At 40.2% G+C, this 18,425-nt stretch overlaps 1 protein-coding gene across 5 annotated transcripts in view; it reads right to left on the bottom strand.

Annotated features, from left to right (window-relative positions):
- KCNH7 (potassium voltage-gated channel subfamily H member 7) overlaps nucleotides 1-18,425 on the bottom strand; it is a 714,913-nt gene that overhangs the window by 356,481 nt on the left and 340,007 nt on the right. For all 5 annotated transcript variants that reach the window (XM_073634033.1, XM_073634036.1, XM_073634035.1 and 2 more), the window contains exon 3: nucleotides 7,283-7,438. In XM_073634033.1, coding sequence (XP_073490134.1) covers nucleotides 7,283-7,438 — 156 coding nt within the window. The remainder of the gene's footprint in view (nucleotides 1-7,282; nucleotides 7,439-18,425) is intronic.

Genomic DNA, 18,425 nt, shown 5'->3' with positions numbered 1-18,425 from the left:
TCAATCAATATATGCTTATATATTGGGCTAAAGTTTTGAAGAAATTGGATTTTTACATTTTTTTTATTTGATATGTTTTCTAGCAAAAATTTAAAAAAAAATGTTTTTTTTCAAAATTGTCAGTCTTTTTTTGTTCATAGTGCAAAAAATTTAAACCACAGAGGTGATCAAATACCCCCAAAAGAAAACTATTTGTGGGGGAAAAAAAGGACACACATTTTATTAGGGTACAGCGTGGCACAACCGTCAATTGTCAGGTAAATTAACGCAGTGCCGTATTGCAAAAAATGGCCTGGTCATAAAGGGGGGGGGGGTAAATCTTCCGAAGCTGAAGTGGTTAAGATAAGAAATGTTCTGCCTTTAGAACCGCTTTAAGGGAACAACTATAATTCTATGTGTGGTATTTTAATTAAAGTCCTGGGATTCTGCACCATCACTGACACACCTCATGGGGGTACTTCACCAAACCGACCAAGGCTCACAGTACAATACTGCAGAGAGCAGAGCTGACGTCATATAACTTTAATGCCTTTCTCTACAGTATGAAAGACTGCATTTGTTACAATAAATTAAGTATGTCTGTAGCTGAACTTTTTCCAAAATTTTTATTTTTTTTGTTCTTTCAAGAAAGTGAAGATATAGTTAGAGTTCTGATCTAAAGCAGAGTTAAAGGCACCTCTACTCCAATTTTCTGACACCTGTGAGGTCTCCTGCTGGTGCTGGCATCTTCTCCTTGGCTTCGTCCGGTGGTGGTCTTCGGCTAGCAAGAATGGCCGGCACAGGATGACGTCACTCTAGCACATATGCAGGAGTCGTTAATCCTGACACAGGCAGGTAAGGGCATTTTATTACAGACGAGACATGGCATGTCTTTTTTGCAATTAAGAGTCTGCCTGTTCACTTTTTATTTTTTAGAGTTCAGTTCTGCTTTAAGTATTTACACTGCTGTTTTATATCTGTTTTTTGCATACACAATCTTTGTTTCACAAATAAACAATACATGACAAAGGGTTCCTGGAGCACCATGGGTTAGCCAAAATGACAGCAAAGCAGAACAGATAACCAGCTAACCTTTGTATGACAGAGGCCTAAAACTCAAATAACACCTTAGAGTTCCGTACATGACTAGGGTATTAAATATGGCTTGTCTTTTCTGCTCAAACCATCACCCCATAATATTTCCAAAAAATTAACAACACCACAACAAGTTGGAGTTAAATTGCCATAGCAGGCTTCTATTAACCAAAATATCAATAACATTTTAATAACTTATATAACACTTAACACCACAGTGTAACAAAAAACATGGAGCTCCAAGGTCCTATTAGGCATCACGAGAAGGAAAGGTAACTGCGTATCTCCAGCTCCAAGACCACCGACTCGGAGACAACACGCAGATAGGCATCCCACCAACTTGGAGCCGTACCTCAGACGGGTCCCTACAACGTACCTTTTTATCCACCCTAACCTAAAAGGACCTTGTACCCCACCTGCTGCACGACAGAGAAAAAAACTAAATTCCCCACACTGCAAAACCACAATTACAGGGCGGGAGGGAAGATTTCCCCCGACTCTTCAGACCTATGAATGAAGACCTTCCCAGACCAACCCTCTGCAATTCCAGGCAACCCCAACCTTGACCCAATCAGCTAAGTTCTGCCGCCTATATTGTTTCAAACTGCAACTGAAACCCTCACCTAGACCCAAGCCCCTTTAACCCCTGTCCTGCCAGCCCTCTGTACATTTCCTTGTGCATTTTACTCCGGGCCTCCCTCAAGAGGCTTCTTTTAGCACAGCTGAAAAGTGATGTTAATGATGTGAAAAGAAAACTAAAGCCCATCCTGCTGGTTGGATAGAAGACTTAATTTGTATGGATAGAAGATTACATATAGTATGTATGTAGACTACCTATGTTTGTATATCAAATATGCATGGGAAGAAGACTTAAAGGGTATGTAAACATAAAATTAAAAAAAAATGGGGACTATTTTTTGTTGTCCCTCTGTAAACTCAGCTCAATCTGTACATTGTGTATGAGATCCAGGAAAGTTCTAAAGTACCTGTTTATCCTGCCATTTCCTTTAGCAAAGAACCCCTTTCTCTTTGTTATTGACCAAATTAGGCATGGAAGCACATTCGTACATGTGTAGCCAGTCTGCATGTCTTTTTTTGGCTTGGGAATTACAAGACCTCATGCCTATAGTCACCAAGACAGGTAAAAGCCGCCACACTAATTCCCATCCCATTCCGCCCTCCACAGTTTGAGTGACAGTGCCTTTTTATCACCAAGCATCGTTTGCAGTCCAACGCCCAGCCGAGCTGTCATTAAAAATAGGGGACATAGGGATGACATGACCACAGTTAAAAAGACAAAAAAAAAAATCACAGCATGTTTTGATGGCTGTAAATAGTGCAATGTGATGGTTTCAGATGTGTTTGTTTTAGTTTTATTGTACCTTAATTTACACTTTACTATGCCTTATCTCATATTAACTCAGCTAGCAATAAAGAAAATTATTTTCTAATATAATATTTTTGTAGTGTTTGACCATAATATAAAAGAACAAAAATATTCTTTAAGCAGTGAATAACAACCTGAATAAGATCATCGAAGCAGCACCTGACAAACATGCCTGCTCTGTGAAATTCCATAAGGTCACAAAGAAATAGACTCATCCAAAGGACTAAACAACAAAAAGGCCGCCTAATAGATGAGCAGGTCTACGCTAAGTGCAGCGGATGGTGAGAGTTCTGTCTATCCTCATCAAGATCACCGACCCACTGAAACCTTTTCTCCTAGGTACATATATAGGAAATGTTTCTTACCCTTTTCTACACATTATCATTGGTATGATCTCTCTCCTGTGTTTATACAGAAACAACACAAATACACAATCATGGCCATTTTATGACACTGATGAACCCATGGAAAATGACTCAGATCATGTAGCTATGTATTTAAAGTGTTACTAAACCCACAACAGTAAAATCAGTCTGTATATGCAGTAAAGCATGCTTGTTATACTCACTGTGTAACCTAAGGGGATATTTCTCTGCATTATGTAAAAAAGGCTGTTTGATCCTGTCTTATTTGATTCTCCCCTTTTTTACTGTCCCCAATCCATCTCATGATAGTACAGAGCCTTAGGGCATTCTGCACATGCTCAGTTTGGTGTGTATTGCCTAGAGAGTTTTTTTTTTCTTTTCTTGGGAGGGTGCATGTGATCAGCACAGGGCCAATCAGCACTTTCCAGACAAAGGGTCAGGGGTCCTGCAGCCTCAAAAAACAGTCAGAGGAGAATGAAAACTTCTCCTACAAGCTTTGACCAGTGCTCAGCCGCACACTGATAGAAATCACAAGACTGCTATATACTGCTGATGAGAAAGGGTATTTAGCCGTTTATATTTACTAAAATAATTGCATTTCCATTTTCTGTGTACTGTGGGAGACCAGATATAGTGAATGCAGGGTCCTGGGTTTAGTAACACTTTAACATCTGCCAAGAATTCAAACAATGGACCACCAGTATATTAAATAAAGGCTTTTACAAACTGTTCATAAAAAATGATAAATTACAGAGATTGGGACAAAATACTGCCACTTTTTTCTTTTTTTTATACGGTCGTCTATAAGCCACATGGAGCTTCTGTCAATGGACAAAGGTAGCCTGTTTCCAGGTGCATTCAGCCTGCATTTGAGATCAGTTTGGGATGCTTCCATGATAATACAAAGTTCATTAGTCCAGTGCAGCTACCCCTTCTGCCCCTCCCCTGTGTCTCAGCCCTGAACAGTAACCTGAAGGTGCACATTTGTAAATAAGAGGAAAAGTTGCCCACAGCTCCCGGGTCAGACATTCCTGGTGGTCAACCATGGAACATGATCATGTGCTTTCATTTTTAGCAGATTTGTAAGTATGGGTCCCCTACCGAGAGTCATAGCTTTAAAAAAATGTTTATTTTTTTACCAACTTTGTCATGTATTTCAAAATTGTTTTACTTTACAGATATTTGTGTATGCATAAACCCCTGAGGAAGTGAACATTGATTCTTGAAACGCATCAGGTCTTAAAGATCCAATCTTAAACTAATTATGTACTGATTTTTGGAATACTGTATTATGTTATGAACTATATCATGTCAATTACTTCAAATCTGCCCATTAGCATGGTATTTGTTTTATATGGTATGTTACTATTATTGTACCTATCAATACATCTGCATACCATTTATTTATTTATTGGGTGTGTTATGCCTTGTTCAAAGTCCCAAGGGCAAATCTATGTTTTTATACCTTCCTCAGTAAGGGCTGGTCCATACAAAAGAACTCCCTGCTCCAGGTGAGACAGGAAGCCTAATGATAACACAGGTGCACGCCTCGGCTTGCCTCCGCATACGATCAACACTGAAGAAATGGCTGCACTCCAAGATCCATCAAAATTCTTATTCAATGAAAGAACATCCCAAGGGTTACAGACAGTTCAAATGGTAGACGTGTTTCACACACTAACAGGTGCGCTTATAAGCGCACCTGTTAGTGTGTGAAACGCGTCTACCATTTGAACTGTCTGTAACACTTGGGATGTTCGTTCATTAAATAAGAATATTGATGGATCTTGGAGTGCAGCCATTTCTTCAGTGTTGAAGGGCTGGTCCATACCAGTGTTCCCCTGCAGTGCAATTTGGCAGCCCACTCATTTGAATGGGATGCAAATCTCACCGGACTACACAAAAAGTAGGGCATGCTCTACTTTTGAAAAACGTGCCGTACTAAAATTGCACGGTACTATGGTAACATGCAATCTGGGACCCAAAAATACACTGCCTGCTGACGTTTTTATATAAAATTCTAAGTTCGGTTTTGGATAGATTGAGATAGATTAAGCTTTATTTTCGACTGCTGATAATCACAAAATATAAAAAAACAACCTCCACTTCAAGAAGTCACTTTATCAAATGTCTATAATGTTGTTTATATAAAGATAAAATCAGTAATATGTGGTTCATATGAGGACAGAATCAATAATATATTTCAGCAAAATCTTTTGGACAGAAATAAGGAAGCTGCCAATGCTGATGTATTTTGAAGGCACAATCTCCTGGGCTTTTCCCTGACTAATCTTTCACAGTTTAGTGAGCCACTTACCTGAAACAAGCATGGCACCAGTGAAGTGTCAATACATCTAATGCACACATCCTTGTTCCAGGACAGTGACTTTCTAAGGCAGGGATTAGAATGTTGGCCTGGAAGCACTATTAGTATTCAATGTTCCATCCTAACAAGTATGTTTTATGATATAATAAGGCTGAAGTCAAGGCAAACAGCTAAATACACAGAAAGAAAGAAAGAAATACATATATGAGGCCAGTTTTACCTACCAAAACAAACCAAATCTGTAGTTCTGTCTATCCAGTCCTGAGATTTACACACCTCTGCCACAAAGCACAGCCCTGCCTGAGGTTTCTCTGCTAGAACTTCACTTTCACTTACAGGTCTATTCTACAACCACACCCTTTGAATGGCCAGTAAAGGGAGAATCAGCAACATTGATGAACTTGTTGCTTCCACCGTCAGTGTGTCACTTTCGGTTTCGGTCTATGGAGCACATATTCATCCCAGACTTCCTGATTTTAAACATTGTAATATTCTTATACATAATGTAAGTGCATTTCTAAACCAATTTTGAAATAAATGGTAAAACGGATTTACACTATGGACATACCTCCCAACTTTTTGAGATGGGAATGAGGGACACCTATCAGCAAAAATATGCAGGCATAGGACACACCCCTTGCCACACCCCCTTAAAGGAGACTTGTACAAAAAACAAGATTGGTTAAACCCACAAGTGCTTTTTTTTTACCACTAATATTCCTTTATATTGGCTTTTGGAATTTACAAATGCAGCAATTTAGGAATCAGATGAAAGATTTAGTGCTGGAAAACACTTTTGATAGATAAAAAGTGCATTTTATATACATCTATATAGATCAGACCAAAATGAGGAACAAATGGGGAGGAATGAGGGACAGAGGGACATTGCTCCAAATCAGGGACAGTCCCTTGAAATCAGGGACAGTTGGGAGCTATGCTATGGGGCCTGTTTGTTGTTGTCTCTGCACGTGGAGGCATAGGAGATCGTAGGAGAAGCCGAGGCAGCTCTGTATCTGGGAATTGTGTACAGCCACAAAGTGCTGTAATTGCTGTTTTACCCCTTAACAAGGGAGAAATTCTGGTGAGTGAGGTGGAGAAGGGGGAGCATGTATTAAAACCACCAACACACCACAAGATTTATGTAATTTAAACAATATCGCATTATAGATTTATCATTTTTTGTTTTTTAGCACATCACTTTATGGACTTTTTATTGTATTACAGCACATGTCACTTTTCACAGATACTAAGGAATATTGTAAAGCACAACACAGTCACTTTATTATATATTGTGTGTGATTCATAGTTTGATAATCTAAGTGATTTATTAATTTTTACCGCAACCATACATTTATTAGGATATTTTTGACCTATTTCTGTGCAATCACATTATAATTGCCAAATTGCACACCTAAACACTTCACCTAGCACACTAATTGCAGGTACACTTAAAGGGATACACACTACAAGCAGCACCATACCCACTCCCCTTAAAGAATATTTTGCTCTTTATCACTTTTTTTTGGGGGGGGGGGTAAAAAATACACCCAACGCCAAATCCCCCCCCAGTCAGTTGGGTCACAGGTAAACCCCCCCTAATCGGTCAGCCAGTCACCAGCACCACACATCTAGGTCGCAGGCAGCGCTTCCCCTGGGAGGCGGGTATCGTCTCCTCCTCCTGGTGCTTCATGGCGGCTTCCCCTGTGTCTCCTCTCTCCTCTTCCTGAGTGGGCAATAGGATCGCTTCTCCTCTCGGCCAATCAGGTGATTGGCTGGGAGGAGAATCAGGAAAACAATAGTGAATATTAATTTGCTATTGCTTTTGGATTAGGGGGGCGGTGCTCCTGCGTCCCACATTATGGGGCTCGGTGGTAGTTTCAGTGGGGGCAGCAGCTTAATAACTATTTTCACAATTTTGTCCATGATGCGGAACATTTACCTTTGGTTTTAAATGTCAGAATTGGCCCAGACTGGAGGTGGTAAAATAAGACATTCAAGCAATTATCATTTTTGGGAGATTAGCATTGGCACCTCTGTATAATCATGTTATCTTTATTTTGTCTATTAAATCTGTAAAGATTTCCAGAATGAAAACCCACATGAGAAATTAACATTTAGAGATCTACTTACGGTTTTCTGATTTCAGTGGAAGAATTTGGCTTAACTTATCCGGTGAGCTAGGACTATCAAGCTTTGAGACACAGTCGAAATTAATGATGAACATCATGGCTACACCTTCCTGGTTCTTTACAGGAATAATATGGGTACTGCAAACAAATGTTGAACCTGAAAGAGAAGATAAATTACAGTTAGCTCCAAGATATTTCAGTTTTCTTCTTCTAACTTTTAGGGAAAGCAGTAATGAAATGTTTCTTCCAGAGCTGCCCCTTCTGCCTCCACTATTACACAGCCAAGTGAAGGAGTCACTATTTTGAGATTATTCATAACGTATTTTAAAGACTGTACAAGGATAGTCCAGCTGCAAGAATACAACTATAGCCTTGTAGGAGGGCATAGGGGTGCAAATTATCACAGAAGTAATTTACAAAAGGAGTCCCAAGAGAGATTTGTGAGAACCTCAGCAGCAACAAATGAAACTCTGATTGGGTGTTGAGAAAGTAGGAAGAAGGAGCTTAGGTCTAGGGTGGGACATATCACCCAAGTTAGTGCAGAATATTTGTACAGAGAAAGAGTATGTATGGCTCAAAGTAATCTGAGTGACCTTTACATTTAAAGTAAAAGAAAAGCCTAACTTTTCTTAAAAATGTTCACTCTCCCCTCTCCCTACCTATCCTACACACCCTGAAAAAAAAGATCTGCATACTTAAAGTAGAAGTCCATGCTAAAACTAAAATCTCCGCATCTATAGACACCCACGATCTAACACTAACCTATCTAACCCTGTCAAGAAAAAAATCAGTATACATACCTTTTTTGAAGCTGATCCAACCCGATTCCATGCCGAGCTGTCAGCCGCGTCTTCACTGTGGAGGCGGGCGCAGAGAACACGTCCGACAACAGAAGCCCCATAGTAAGTCTATGGGTGACGTAACTTCCCATTCATTTCACTTCTGCCGCTGGAGATCAGGTCGGATCGGCTTCAGAAACATTATGTATACTCATTTTTTCTTTACAGGGCTAGATAGGTTAGTGTTAGATAGATCGTGGGTGTCTATAGATGTAGGGATTTTAGTTTTAGCATGGACTTCTACTTTAAGTTTTTTAAACCCGGTCCAGTCACTTGATTCAGCAGCTCCAGCTCATTTGTGTCAGCTGACAACAGATGGGCCATGGAAGACTATGGGTGATGTCATGGTTCCAGGAACTCACAGCGATTGTCGAGCACTACCTTACACAGGGAAGCTGAAGCTGCTAAATTACATGAACGAACTGGATTAAAAAAAGGTAAATACACAGATCATTTTCATAAGGGATATGCAGGATAAGTAGGAGGAGGGGCAAAAGAGCATTTTTAAGAATAGTTAAAGTGGACCTTTAATATCACTTTAAGGGATTTGTGGGTTTTTTCTGTACCTGTTTTTAATGATGTTGATTGCTTGTAATGCAAGGAAATCTTTTTGCACATTAAAGTAGAACTATAGGCAAAACTATTTTTTTCCATTTTGAAAAGAAAAAGGAAGGGTTGTAACCCGTGTCAGATTTTTGTTCGCCATCTATGTCCCATTGCAGAGATTTCTCTTCACTTCCTGTCCCATAGTCAAACAGGAAGTGAGAAAAAAATCCCTGCAAATTCAAGGAATCCCTTGGGGACCCCCAGGCCACCATAACTAGTGTCCCCATTGGAAGATTTCCCTTCTGTTACTTTTCAGGGGACAACCCAAAATTTGGGATCTTCTTTTACCTTCACTTTCAATCATAACAGTAAACAGGACAAATAGAGATGGTGAATCTCCTTAACAGGGGCACAGACAGCAATAAAAACTGACAGGTATTCTAATCCCTCTCCACTCTATCCAAAAAAGTTTTACCTTTCGTTATACTTTAAGTCATCAATAGTGATTTTTCCTTAGAAGCAGGAAACTATGGTCAGAAATGTGACAATGCCAAGTCATTTGACTTGACAGTCAATATATATTTTGGTATCAAGCATCCTTTCCCCACCTCAAGGTTGGGGGATACAACCACAAGTGTTAGGCTGGCCATATACAGTTTGAAGCTCGACCGGTTCAGCAGGAAACAACTGGGATTCGAACCGTTAAAGAGCAGGCTGAATCTACCAAATTGATGTATCAATCAACTTGGGTACAACCAGCCTGCTGGATTCTGTTGTGATTATCGGTATATAGCGGGGTCAGGGAAGCCATCCCCATGGTCTTCTCCCAGTGGGTATGGCTTCCCTGACCCCGCCACCATGCTGGGAGAAGACAATGGCCTGGGATTTCCGCATAAACACTATCTGTGTTGATGGAGGAATTGAGCGAATTTTCTTTCCTGTAACCCGTGGTTGCAACGAAGAAAATTCCATGTATGGCCGGCCTTAGCTACCTCTGCCCCAACCTAATTCTGCTTTAGAATAATCCAGATAGTCAAGAAAAAAAGGAATTGCTGCTGTATTTTTCATCAAAGTATTTTTTTTTTACAGCTGAGAGAACAAAAACATTAGAGAGTTACCGTATTTATCGGCGTATAACACGCACTTTTTTCCCCTTAAAATCAGGGGAAAATCGTGGGTGCGTGTTATACGCCGATCCCCTGCGATCCTGACCTGTCAGAACGAAAAAATCGCTGACCGCGATTTGAAAATGGCGCCGCCGGCGCCGAAATACACAGTGCCAGCCCTCGGCTCTTCTCGGTCACTTTTGGTTTCACTTGAACGCCGACGGAACCTAGCCGAGTATACTCGGCTAGTTTCGGATAGCTCCGCTCACCGTCCGAGTGGAGCCGAAAGTGAACGAGAGCCGCCGAGAAGAGCCGAGGACCGGCTCTGTGTATTTCGGCGCCGGCGGCGCCATTTTCAAATCGCGGTCGGCGATTTTGAAGCTCAGAGGCTTCAGCAAGACTGCACTGGGGCAAGGCTGGACTGGGGCAAGGCTGGACTGGGGCAAGGCTGCAATGGACACTGGGGAAGGCTGCACTGACATGGCTGCACTGACATGGCTGCACTGACATGGCTGCACTAGCAAGGCTGCACTGACATGGCTGCACTGACATGGCTGCACTGACATGGCTGCACTGGGGCAAGGCTTTACTGAGAAGGCTGCAATGATGGGCATTTAAATGTAAGTTTTTTTCCCTTCAAGTTCCCTCCTAAAAGTTTTTTTCCTTAAAATTCCCTCCTAAATTGGTGTGCGTGTTATACGCCGGTGCGTGTTATACGCCGATAAATACGGTATTTAAAGAATATTAAAAGTGGAATTACTTAAAAAGTTTTCAACAAAGAGAAATCAACGCAAAATAGGCCATTTATGTGCGGTAAAACCTTACAAATAATGTACCTTTAATTATTATAGTCCTCAATTTAGCTGACAGATTTGCTGGAGACTTTCAAATTTGCATGGATCATTACTGGAAAGTTAAAATAATTTATCAAAAGTTATCCTTGATTAAAGCTTCTTTAGCTTACTTCAGTCTTTTCATGTACAACGCTTAATCCCCTCATATTGATTAGTGTATTATATGTACATTTGATGTCCCAGTTTTGAGTGTAGGAATTTTACACATTTTATCATCCAGAAATTCTCTAGTAGCAGCTATTGTGAAATTTTCTGGTGGGAACAGAAAGATTCTTAGAGAACACCAAAGTGCAGATTTGAGTAGCAAATAATCTGTGTGACTAGTCATGTACTACTTGTGTCACAGTTCTGGATAGATAATGTTGAAATGTAACCATTTTGGTAAAATGCATTGTGGTCAAAAAGTAAAGTGAAGTTAAAAGAGAAGTTCGGGATTAAAAGAAAAAAAAACATTTATATTTACCTAGGTGGATGCAGTGTGATCCCATGCTGCATCTGTCCCCAGCTGCCTCTGCAGTGATAACTGAGCGATCAAACACAGCTGATTGCTCAGTTCTCCCCCTCTGCTCTGAACAGAGAGCCATGAGTGTCAGTCAGCGACTCTCTCCTCTCCCCTCCAGTGCTCACTGGAGCGCTGGGCTGTGGAGGAGGCCAGTGGGGCTGGCTCGGGCTCTTGGCAGATCGCTGAGAGGCTAAGTCAGGTGTCAGTCCAGGTATCTGGGTGAATCCTGGCCATGAGGTCGGGATCTTTACCGAGCATGGACCGGATGAGTGATGTCAGCCAACAGCGGTCTTTAGCCTGCTGTCGGCTGAAAATGGGTCACAGGAGTGTAGAACGAACTGCAGTCCTGTGATCCATAGAAGATGTATGGCCAAAAAAGCTTTGGCCATACTTCTCCTTTAAGATGATTTTGGGTTGTTTTGAAAGAGACTGCTGCCAAACTGAGCAATACACAGTAATGACATTGGGATTGGTGTGAGGTATTACTAAGCGCAGTGGAGGACCAGGAGATTGACACTACCAGAAGTGTTGTTTTGAAGAAATAGGCTCCAAATTTCTCTTCACTGGAGCAGAGTTTGGTTGTGTGTGCGGCAGAAGGGCTAAGTATATATATTTGCTTTAAGGGACAGCTTTTATTGACAAGTTCAGATTGGCAACTGAGTTGCTCTTGGGCAGGGGTGTCCAACCTTTTGGATCTTCCTGAACAACCATTGGAAGAAGAGGAATTGTCTTGGGCCACACATAAAATACATTAACAATAAGGAGGGCTGATGAACAGAAAAAGTCAAGCAGATCACAAAGTAACGATCACTGATATAGATTATTGTACCTATCTGAAACGTTCTTTCTTTTTTTTTTTTGTAATATGTTTTATACTAAAAGTAAAAGAGGGGACAAAAAACTAGTGCAATATTTGACACTGTTTTTGGTTAACTAACGCATCAATATCTACTTCAATGGATCACCCTTGAAAATAGTTGCTCACAAATATAGTTGTTGCTGAAAACTGATAAATTAAATAAGGTGTGATTGTGAAGAGTGGGAGATTTTTCTTTGAGAAGATAAAACTTATAAAAGTCCAGTAAAGACAGTGTCAATTTTTTCTTCATCCACATGTGTTCACCAAGTCTAAGACCCCTTTCACACAGTCGGACCGTTCAGGTCTGCCTGTCAGTTTTGACGGTGGAACTGAACGGGCGCTCCATGCTAGTCTATGGAGCGACGGATGTCAGCGGTGACATGTCCGCTGATATCCGACCCGGTCCAATCCACTAAAAGCAGACAGATGCCTCTAAGTTCAGATCCGTCGCTGGCAAATCAGATCAGGTGAGATCTGATAAAAACAGACATGCTGTCCGTTTTCGTCTGATCTCTCCATAGAAACCAGCGGCGCTCGACAAGCCCCTCCCCGCTCAGTGAGCAGAGAGGGACCTGTCATCCACTGGCTCAGCGGAGATCAACGAAGAGATCTCTCGCTGAGCCGGAGGACCGAGGCGGACTCCGTGGAAGCGGATCTGCCTCGTGAGAATGAGGCAGATCTGCTTCTTGGACACCTATGTGCTATGTGACACCTATGTGTTTCTGTAACCATTGGAAGTAATTTAAAGCCCATTGAATCCCTATTCAATAGGCTTTAAATTACTTCCAATGGTTACAGAAACTCCATTCATTTACCCTGGACTTGTTCTGGTGCCAAAAAACAGCCCCTCTTTCGCCTTATTTTTTTAATATATTTTTCACAGAAAAAAAAAGTAAAAAGTAAAAAACTGTACCCTAAAACATTTAAAGCAACAGTACACAGGAAAGGGGGAAAAATGCAAATAAAAAAGAATACAAAATGAAACAAAAATTCCCTCCTATTCCTGTTGTGTCTACAAGACCGGAAGTGAAGGAATATCCCTACAACTAGACACAGATGACAACAAATAAAAAAATTAACAGGGGTTTAACTAATTTCTACTCTTATCCAAAAAGAAAAAAAAACACAATTGGCATGTGGCTGTCCATAAAAGTCAACAAGTATTTTCAAAAAGAGAGCTTAACAATTAAAGGAATATTTTTCTAATGTCCATGCATTTCTAATTCATTTTCCTCATAGTGGTTGTAAACCTCAGTCACAAAATTTGAACTAACCACATACACTATATTGCCAAAAGTCTTGGCACGCCTGCCTTTACACGCACATGAAATTCAATGGCATCCCATTCTTAGTCCATAGGGTTCAATATTAGGTTGGCCCACCCTTTGCCACTATAACAGCTTCAACTCTTCTGGGAAGGCTGTCCACAAGGTTTAGGAGTGTGTCTATGGGAATGTTTGACCATTCTTCCAGAAGTGCATTCGTGAGGTCAGGCACTGATGTTGGACGAGAAAGTCTGGCTCGCAGTCTCCTCTCTAATTCATCCCAAATGTGTTCTATTGGGTTGTGGTCAGGACGCACTGCAGGCCGGTCAAGTTCCTCCACCCCAACCTCGCTCATTCACACTATATTGGCAAAAGCATTGGGCCACCCCTCCAAATTATTTGGTGGAGGGGAGATTATGGTGTGGGGTTGTTTTTCAGGGGTTGTGCTTGGCCCTTTAGTTCCAGTGAAGGGAATTCTTAAGACGTCAGCATACCAACTAATTTTGGACAATTTCATGCTCCCAACTTTGTGGGAACAGTTTGGGGATGGCCCCTTCCTGTTCCAACATGACTGCGCACCAGTGCATTCATGTTGGAACAGGAAGGAGCCTGATCCAACGGGAAGAGTGAATTTGAGGTGGAGGAATCTGACAGCAATCTAGAGCTACATAGGAAAGTATCAGGATGCATAGGAAAGTATCAGCTAATACTATTAAAAGTTCCTAATGTGGACTACAGAACATCTCACTCAATGTTATTGAGATGAGGATGGGGGTGGAGATGGGGGGGGGGGTGCTGAATAGTCCTAAAAAGTTCCTGTCCTTGGGTGACAACACTGCTCCTCCAGTGATAAAGCATTGTCACCCTGGGGAAGGAAGTATGCTACTGGTAGGATCATAGGTGCAAAACCTAAAAGAAAAAATGCAGCCATCCTCTCTAAAGACTGGTAAATTTCAATATATTACATTGTTGTATTTGGATTTAGATACACTTTAAGACTAGGCTCACGCTGTCGCATTTTGTGTGGCTTGCATTTGCGTAGGCACCGTAGTCCATTAATTTGAGTAGGCTGCTCTGCCTGCAGGAAAACACAGCAAAAAGTCCCTGCACCTTTTTAAAATTGCTGCCAAACAGAAAGTGCATGGTGCTTTTACAATTTCCTGCACCTGAAAGTGCATTGTGTTTTCGGATGCATGGGGTTGCCATTAAGAATGTGTGGCACCCCCACGTGTCTGCAAAAGAGCAGCTTGTTTTGGCTTCGGGTGTGGGAATACGTACACTTTACATGCTGTCTTCCACCCGCAGCAACCCGCCACAGTGTGAATCTGGCCTAAATTCTTTCCTTCATCAGACCTAAATAGATACATTTGTTGCAATTATTTTTGTGAAATAAATATTTTGGCAGCAATCCTGCTTCATTATATAATACAATAAAACTTACATTGCACAAATGAACATAATAAATTCAGTTTGTTAGATTTTAAGCAGTTTATGCCACTCATTGCACTTTTTTATAGAAAAAAATATAGAAAAAAGTTTCATAAAGTATGCTTGATCTTTGCAGACTTCCCTAAGTGCCTGAATCAGCAATTCTGTCTGTTTCAGACTAATGCAATGTGACTTAACACAGTAAAACTAGAAACTTTACTTCCTTGGCCACAGCAAACTGATCTTGTATTATATTCTATAAAAACTCAGCTCTATAATGAGGTTAGTGCTGATGCTGGGAAACAATCTGCAAAACAGAACAGTGCCTTAATTATCAGAAGAAACTAAGACAATGACAATTGCTGCTGGGATAGCAAAAAAAAAAGCCTAAAGTAGACCTGACATTCTATAATAAACTTAGAGAGGCTGGTGTACCAAAAGCAAATAGGCAGTTCACTTTGCAAGGAAATTTTAATTTAGTGAAAATGGTGCAAATTCACTTTGAAAAGAATAGCCGATCACGTGCAAGAAAAAAAATAAAATAAAATAAGGAAAATATACAAAACATTTTGTTTTGAACATTTGCTTACACATGATTGGATGATGTAATTCAGCAGAGTTCCCTTGCAAAGTGAACATCCTATTGCCTTTAGTAAACCAACCTTATTCACTCAAAGGAAAAGGGCCTCAAAGTCCATAAATAGGGAGCTGCACTAGGAATTTACCTTATAATATGCCATTTCAGTAGTAGCAGAGTTTTGTACTGTCTTATTAATAATTGTATGTTATGCCTCCTTCTTGTAACTGTGTATAATACCCGGGTTTCAGAACCATTTTCAAAATGTATTATGGCCCATATACAAGGGTAGCCACTGCTAAGAATCAGCCATTCTTGCCGGCATAGATAGGTACACAGTGTGGTTGATTTATTAAAGAAAAATAGACTGTTCACTTTGCAAGGGAAGTTGAACTTTGCAAGGGAATTTTTCCCAGAGCTTAGTGAATCAGGTTAAGCTGTGCTGACATCCATCATTCACTCATATTTTGCAATGTTTTTATTGCCATTTATTGGGTTACTGCATACAATTTAGAAGAAGTAGTATGTATTACACATATAAAAGTGATTGTGGAATGAGCCGCATCCTATCCATCCCTTAAGACGCCGGAACGGCGAAATACATAGGTTGGAGCTTGTTTTGGAGTTATGTCGTCCTGCACGGAGTGTGTGCCTGCCCACAGTCTGTTATTTTGTGGTTGTAGCTGACGGTATCAGTGATTTGTATACGTTAAGTGTTGAGGTAGACACTTCTTCATTTAAGTGCATTGTTGTTCTTAATAGTTTTTTATAAAAAAGGTTTTACATGATGCAGTGCCTTTTGTTTCCTATGTACAGTCTCAAGCAGCGATGATGGTGGTCTTTGAGAGGAGAGTGGATTGTTTAACCCCATAGTGACTGGAAAAGAGTTGAATTGGATTTATTACATTATGGAGAAAGCATTGATGTTTATTGATTTTGGTAGTTAGTGAAGAATGTGGAGGAAGCACGGTGTGGACATTGGACATGGAGAAGAGGATAAAGCTTGAAGCAATAGCACTTTCTTATAGGAACTTTGTTTTGCACATGAATTTTGCACTGGGTATTTTTATTGCATGGGACGGTTTATTTAGAATATGGCGGGGGAAACCAGTGCCATTAACCTTTCCTGCAAGAGATATCTCATACTCCACTTGGGGTTCTTTGGCTATGGCTTTATAATTTTAAGCCCCTCTAAATATGAGAACGCCCTGGATACATGAAAAAAGGCTCTATTTATGAATTAATTAGATGACTGGGATGACACTCGGGTGGACTTATCAAGGCTACAGTTGTGCCTCCCCCCTTCAGGGGTGATTACACAAAAAAAAACACATTTTTTCGATATTTATGTCTGATATACAATCCTTCTTACTTATATAATCCACTCTGAGTGAATCAACCCATCCCTCATTAATAGAATTACCAGCGACCTTGGCTATATTAGAGGTGAGATTTTCTCTTTCTCAACCCAATTGTCACAAATAATTGTTTTATTCTTTACTTTTGCCAATTTTGTTCGGCGGAAAGGATTGTTCCTGGTCCTAAACTTGTTCTGTGTGGTGCCCCCCTGTATCTGGTCTTGCGATTCTTCAGCACCTACCCAGTATTGTCCTGAGGAAGCTACTACAGTTGCGAAACGTGTTGACAAGAAGGCATGGAGAAGTCTATGGATTCTACCCATTGAGATTTCTATACAGCAATTTGTGTTCATTATGGATTTTACTAATATATTTCAGATCCATACTTCCATTTCTATCCTATTGACCCTGTCAGTTAGTAGGGTGTCTTTGTTGAATGTTATTTTAATTAAATTGTAATAAAGACTTTATATTTTATAAATTATTACCTCATGTTATGCCCACAAAGTCCACCTTAGTTTGATAGAGTTGTCACAACTCATTCAATTCTTTCCTACAATCATTGGATGTTTGCATAGTGGGGGTCTTTCTTTTCTATTTAGAATATATATTTGAATGAACAGTACACTTATTTGAGAAGATACATTTATTGACACTGGGCAATTTATGAATCATATGGATTTGTACCTTATTTAATTTTACACATTCGTTGATATGTTGTATTATATGAAATATATATTTTTTTGGTGTATATATATTTAAAAGGAAAATAAGTAATTTATGAATAATAAAAAACATTTTGATTTTGGTTTTGCTCTGTTTTACCATGGTGGCTAATGCACTGACCCAGAGCAGTATTGGAACAATTCAGTAAAAAAAAACATAATGGCTTACTACATAGCAAAATACAAACAAGCTGGCAGTAGAAGTGATCCTCCAAGATAACCTTTATTGACAGCTATGACTAAAGCCCTCTTGGGATGAAATGCATAAGCTGTATCTGTTTTTTGGGTGACTTGACTCTTCAATAAAGTTTATCTCATTGTAAAACTATAAACAAAATATAAATGAGACGAGGCCTATTGTCGCATTGTAAAACAAGCGCTTTAGGAGAAATGAACTATCTAAGACAAATAATTTCTACCAGACAAAATGAATGGCAACAGCTGCTGCCTAAAAAATCTTTCCTGAATGGAAAAAAATAAGCAATAAACATCAAAAAGGGGGTCCAATCGACTCGGGCAGCGCTTATGAGTATGATTAATCATAAACCATGAGCAATCAATATGATAAGAGTTCATTCATTGAAGTCCGTACATCAATATGATCAGCACATTAATTAATACTGAGAAACGACAAGTCCTTTTGAAAACAGTCTTCTAGAGCAAACTTCTCAGACAGAGCCGCTGTCACCAAAAAGAAGTCCAACGCACACATGCTCGAATAAAGAGGGGGGGGGGTGTGCAAGAGAACCCCCTCCTAATAAAACTCTTACCAGATAAGAGCTTGATCTTAGCGTGTATGTCATCCAAATCGGTGGAGATCCAAGCTGATATCCTCCTTCCTTTATCCAAAACGGAACCGCACTCATATCATTCAGTTATACAGGCAATGAAAGAGGAGGATCAGACATAGCGTAATCTCATTTATATTAATTTTATTGTAAAAAACAGAAGAAAGAGGGGAGAGAACCCCCCTTCAAGATGTACACTTACAAGAATGTGCAAATAAATAAGCGGTGTTCACAAAAGTGCATCAGATAACCACAGGTTCCACAGCATCTCCTACTATCCCTCAGATGATGTCATGA

This window comes from Aquarana catesbeiana, linkage group LG06 (genome assembly GCF_042186555.1).
Source record: "Aquarana catesbeiana isolate 2022-GZ linkage group LG06, ASM4218655v1, whole genome shotgun sequence".
In the NCBI taxonomy this organism is placed as follows: domain Eukaryota; kingdom Metazoa; phylum Chordata; class Amphibia; order Anura; family Ranidae; genus Aquarana; species Aquarana catesbeiana.
The sequence above is the reverse complement of the archived record's forward strand: the minus strand, read 5'-3'. Positions and strand labels throughout refer to the sequence as shown.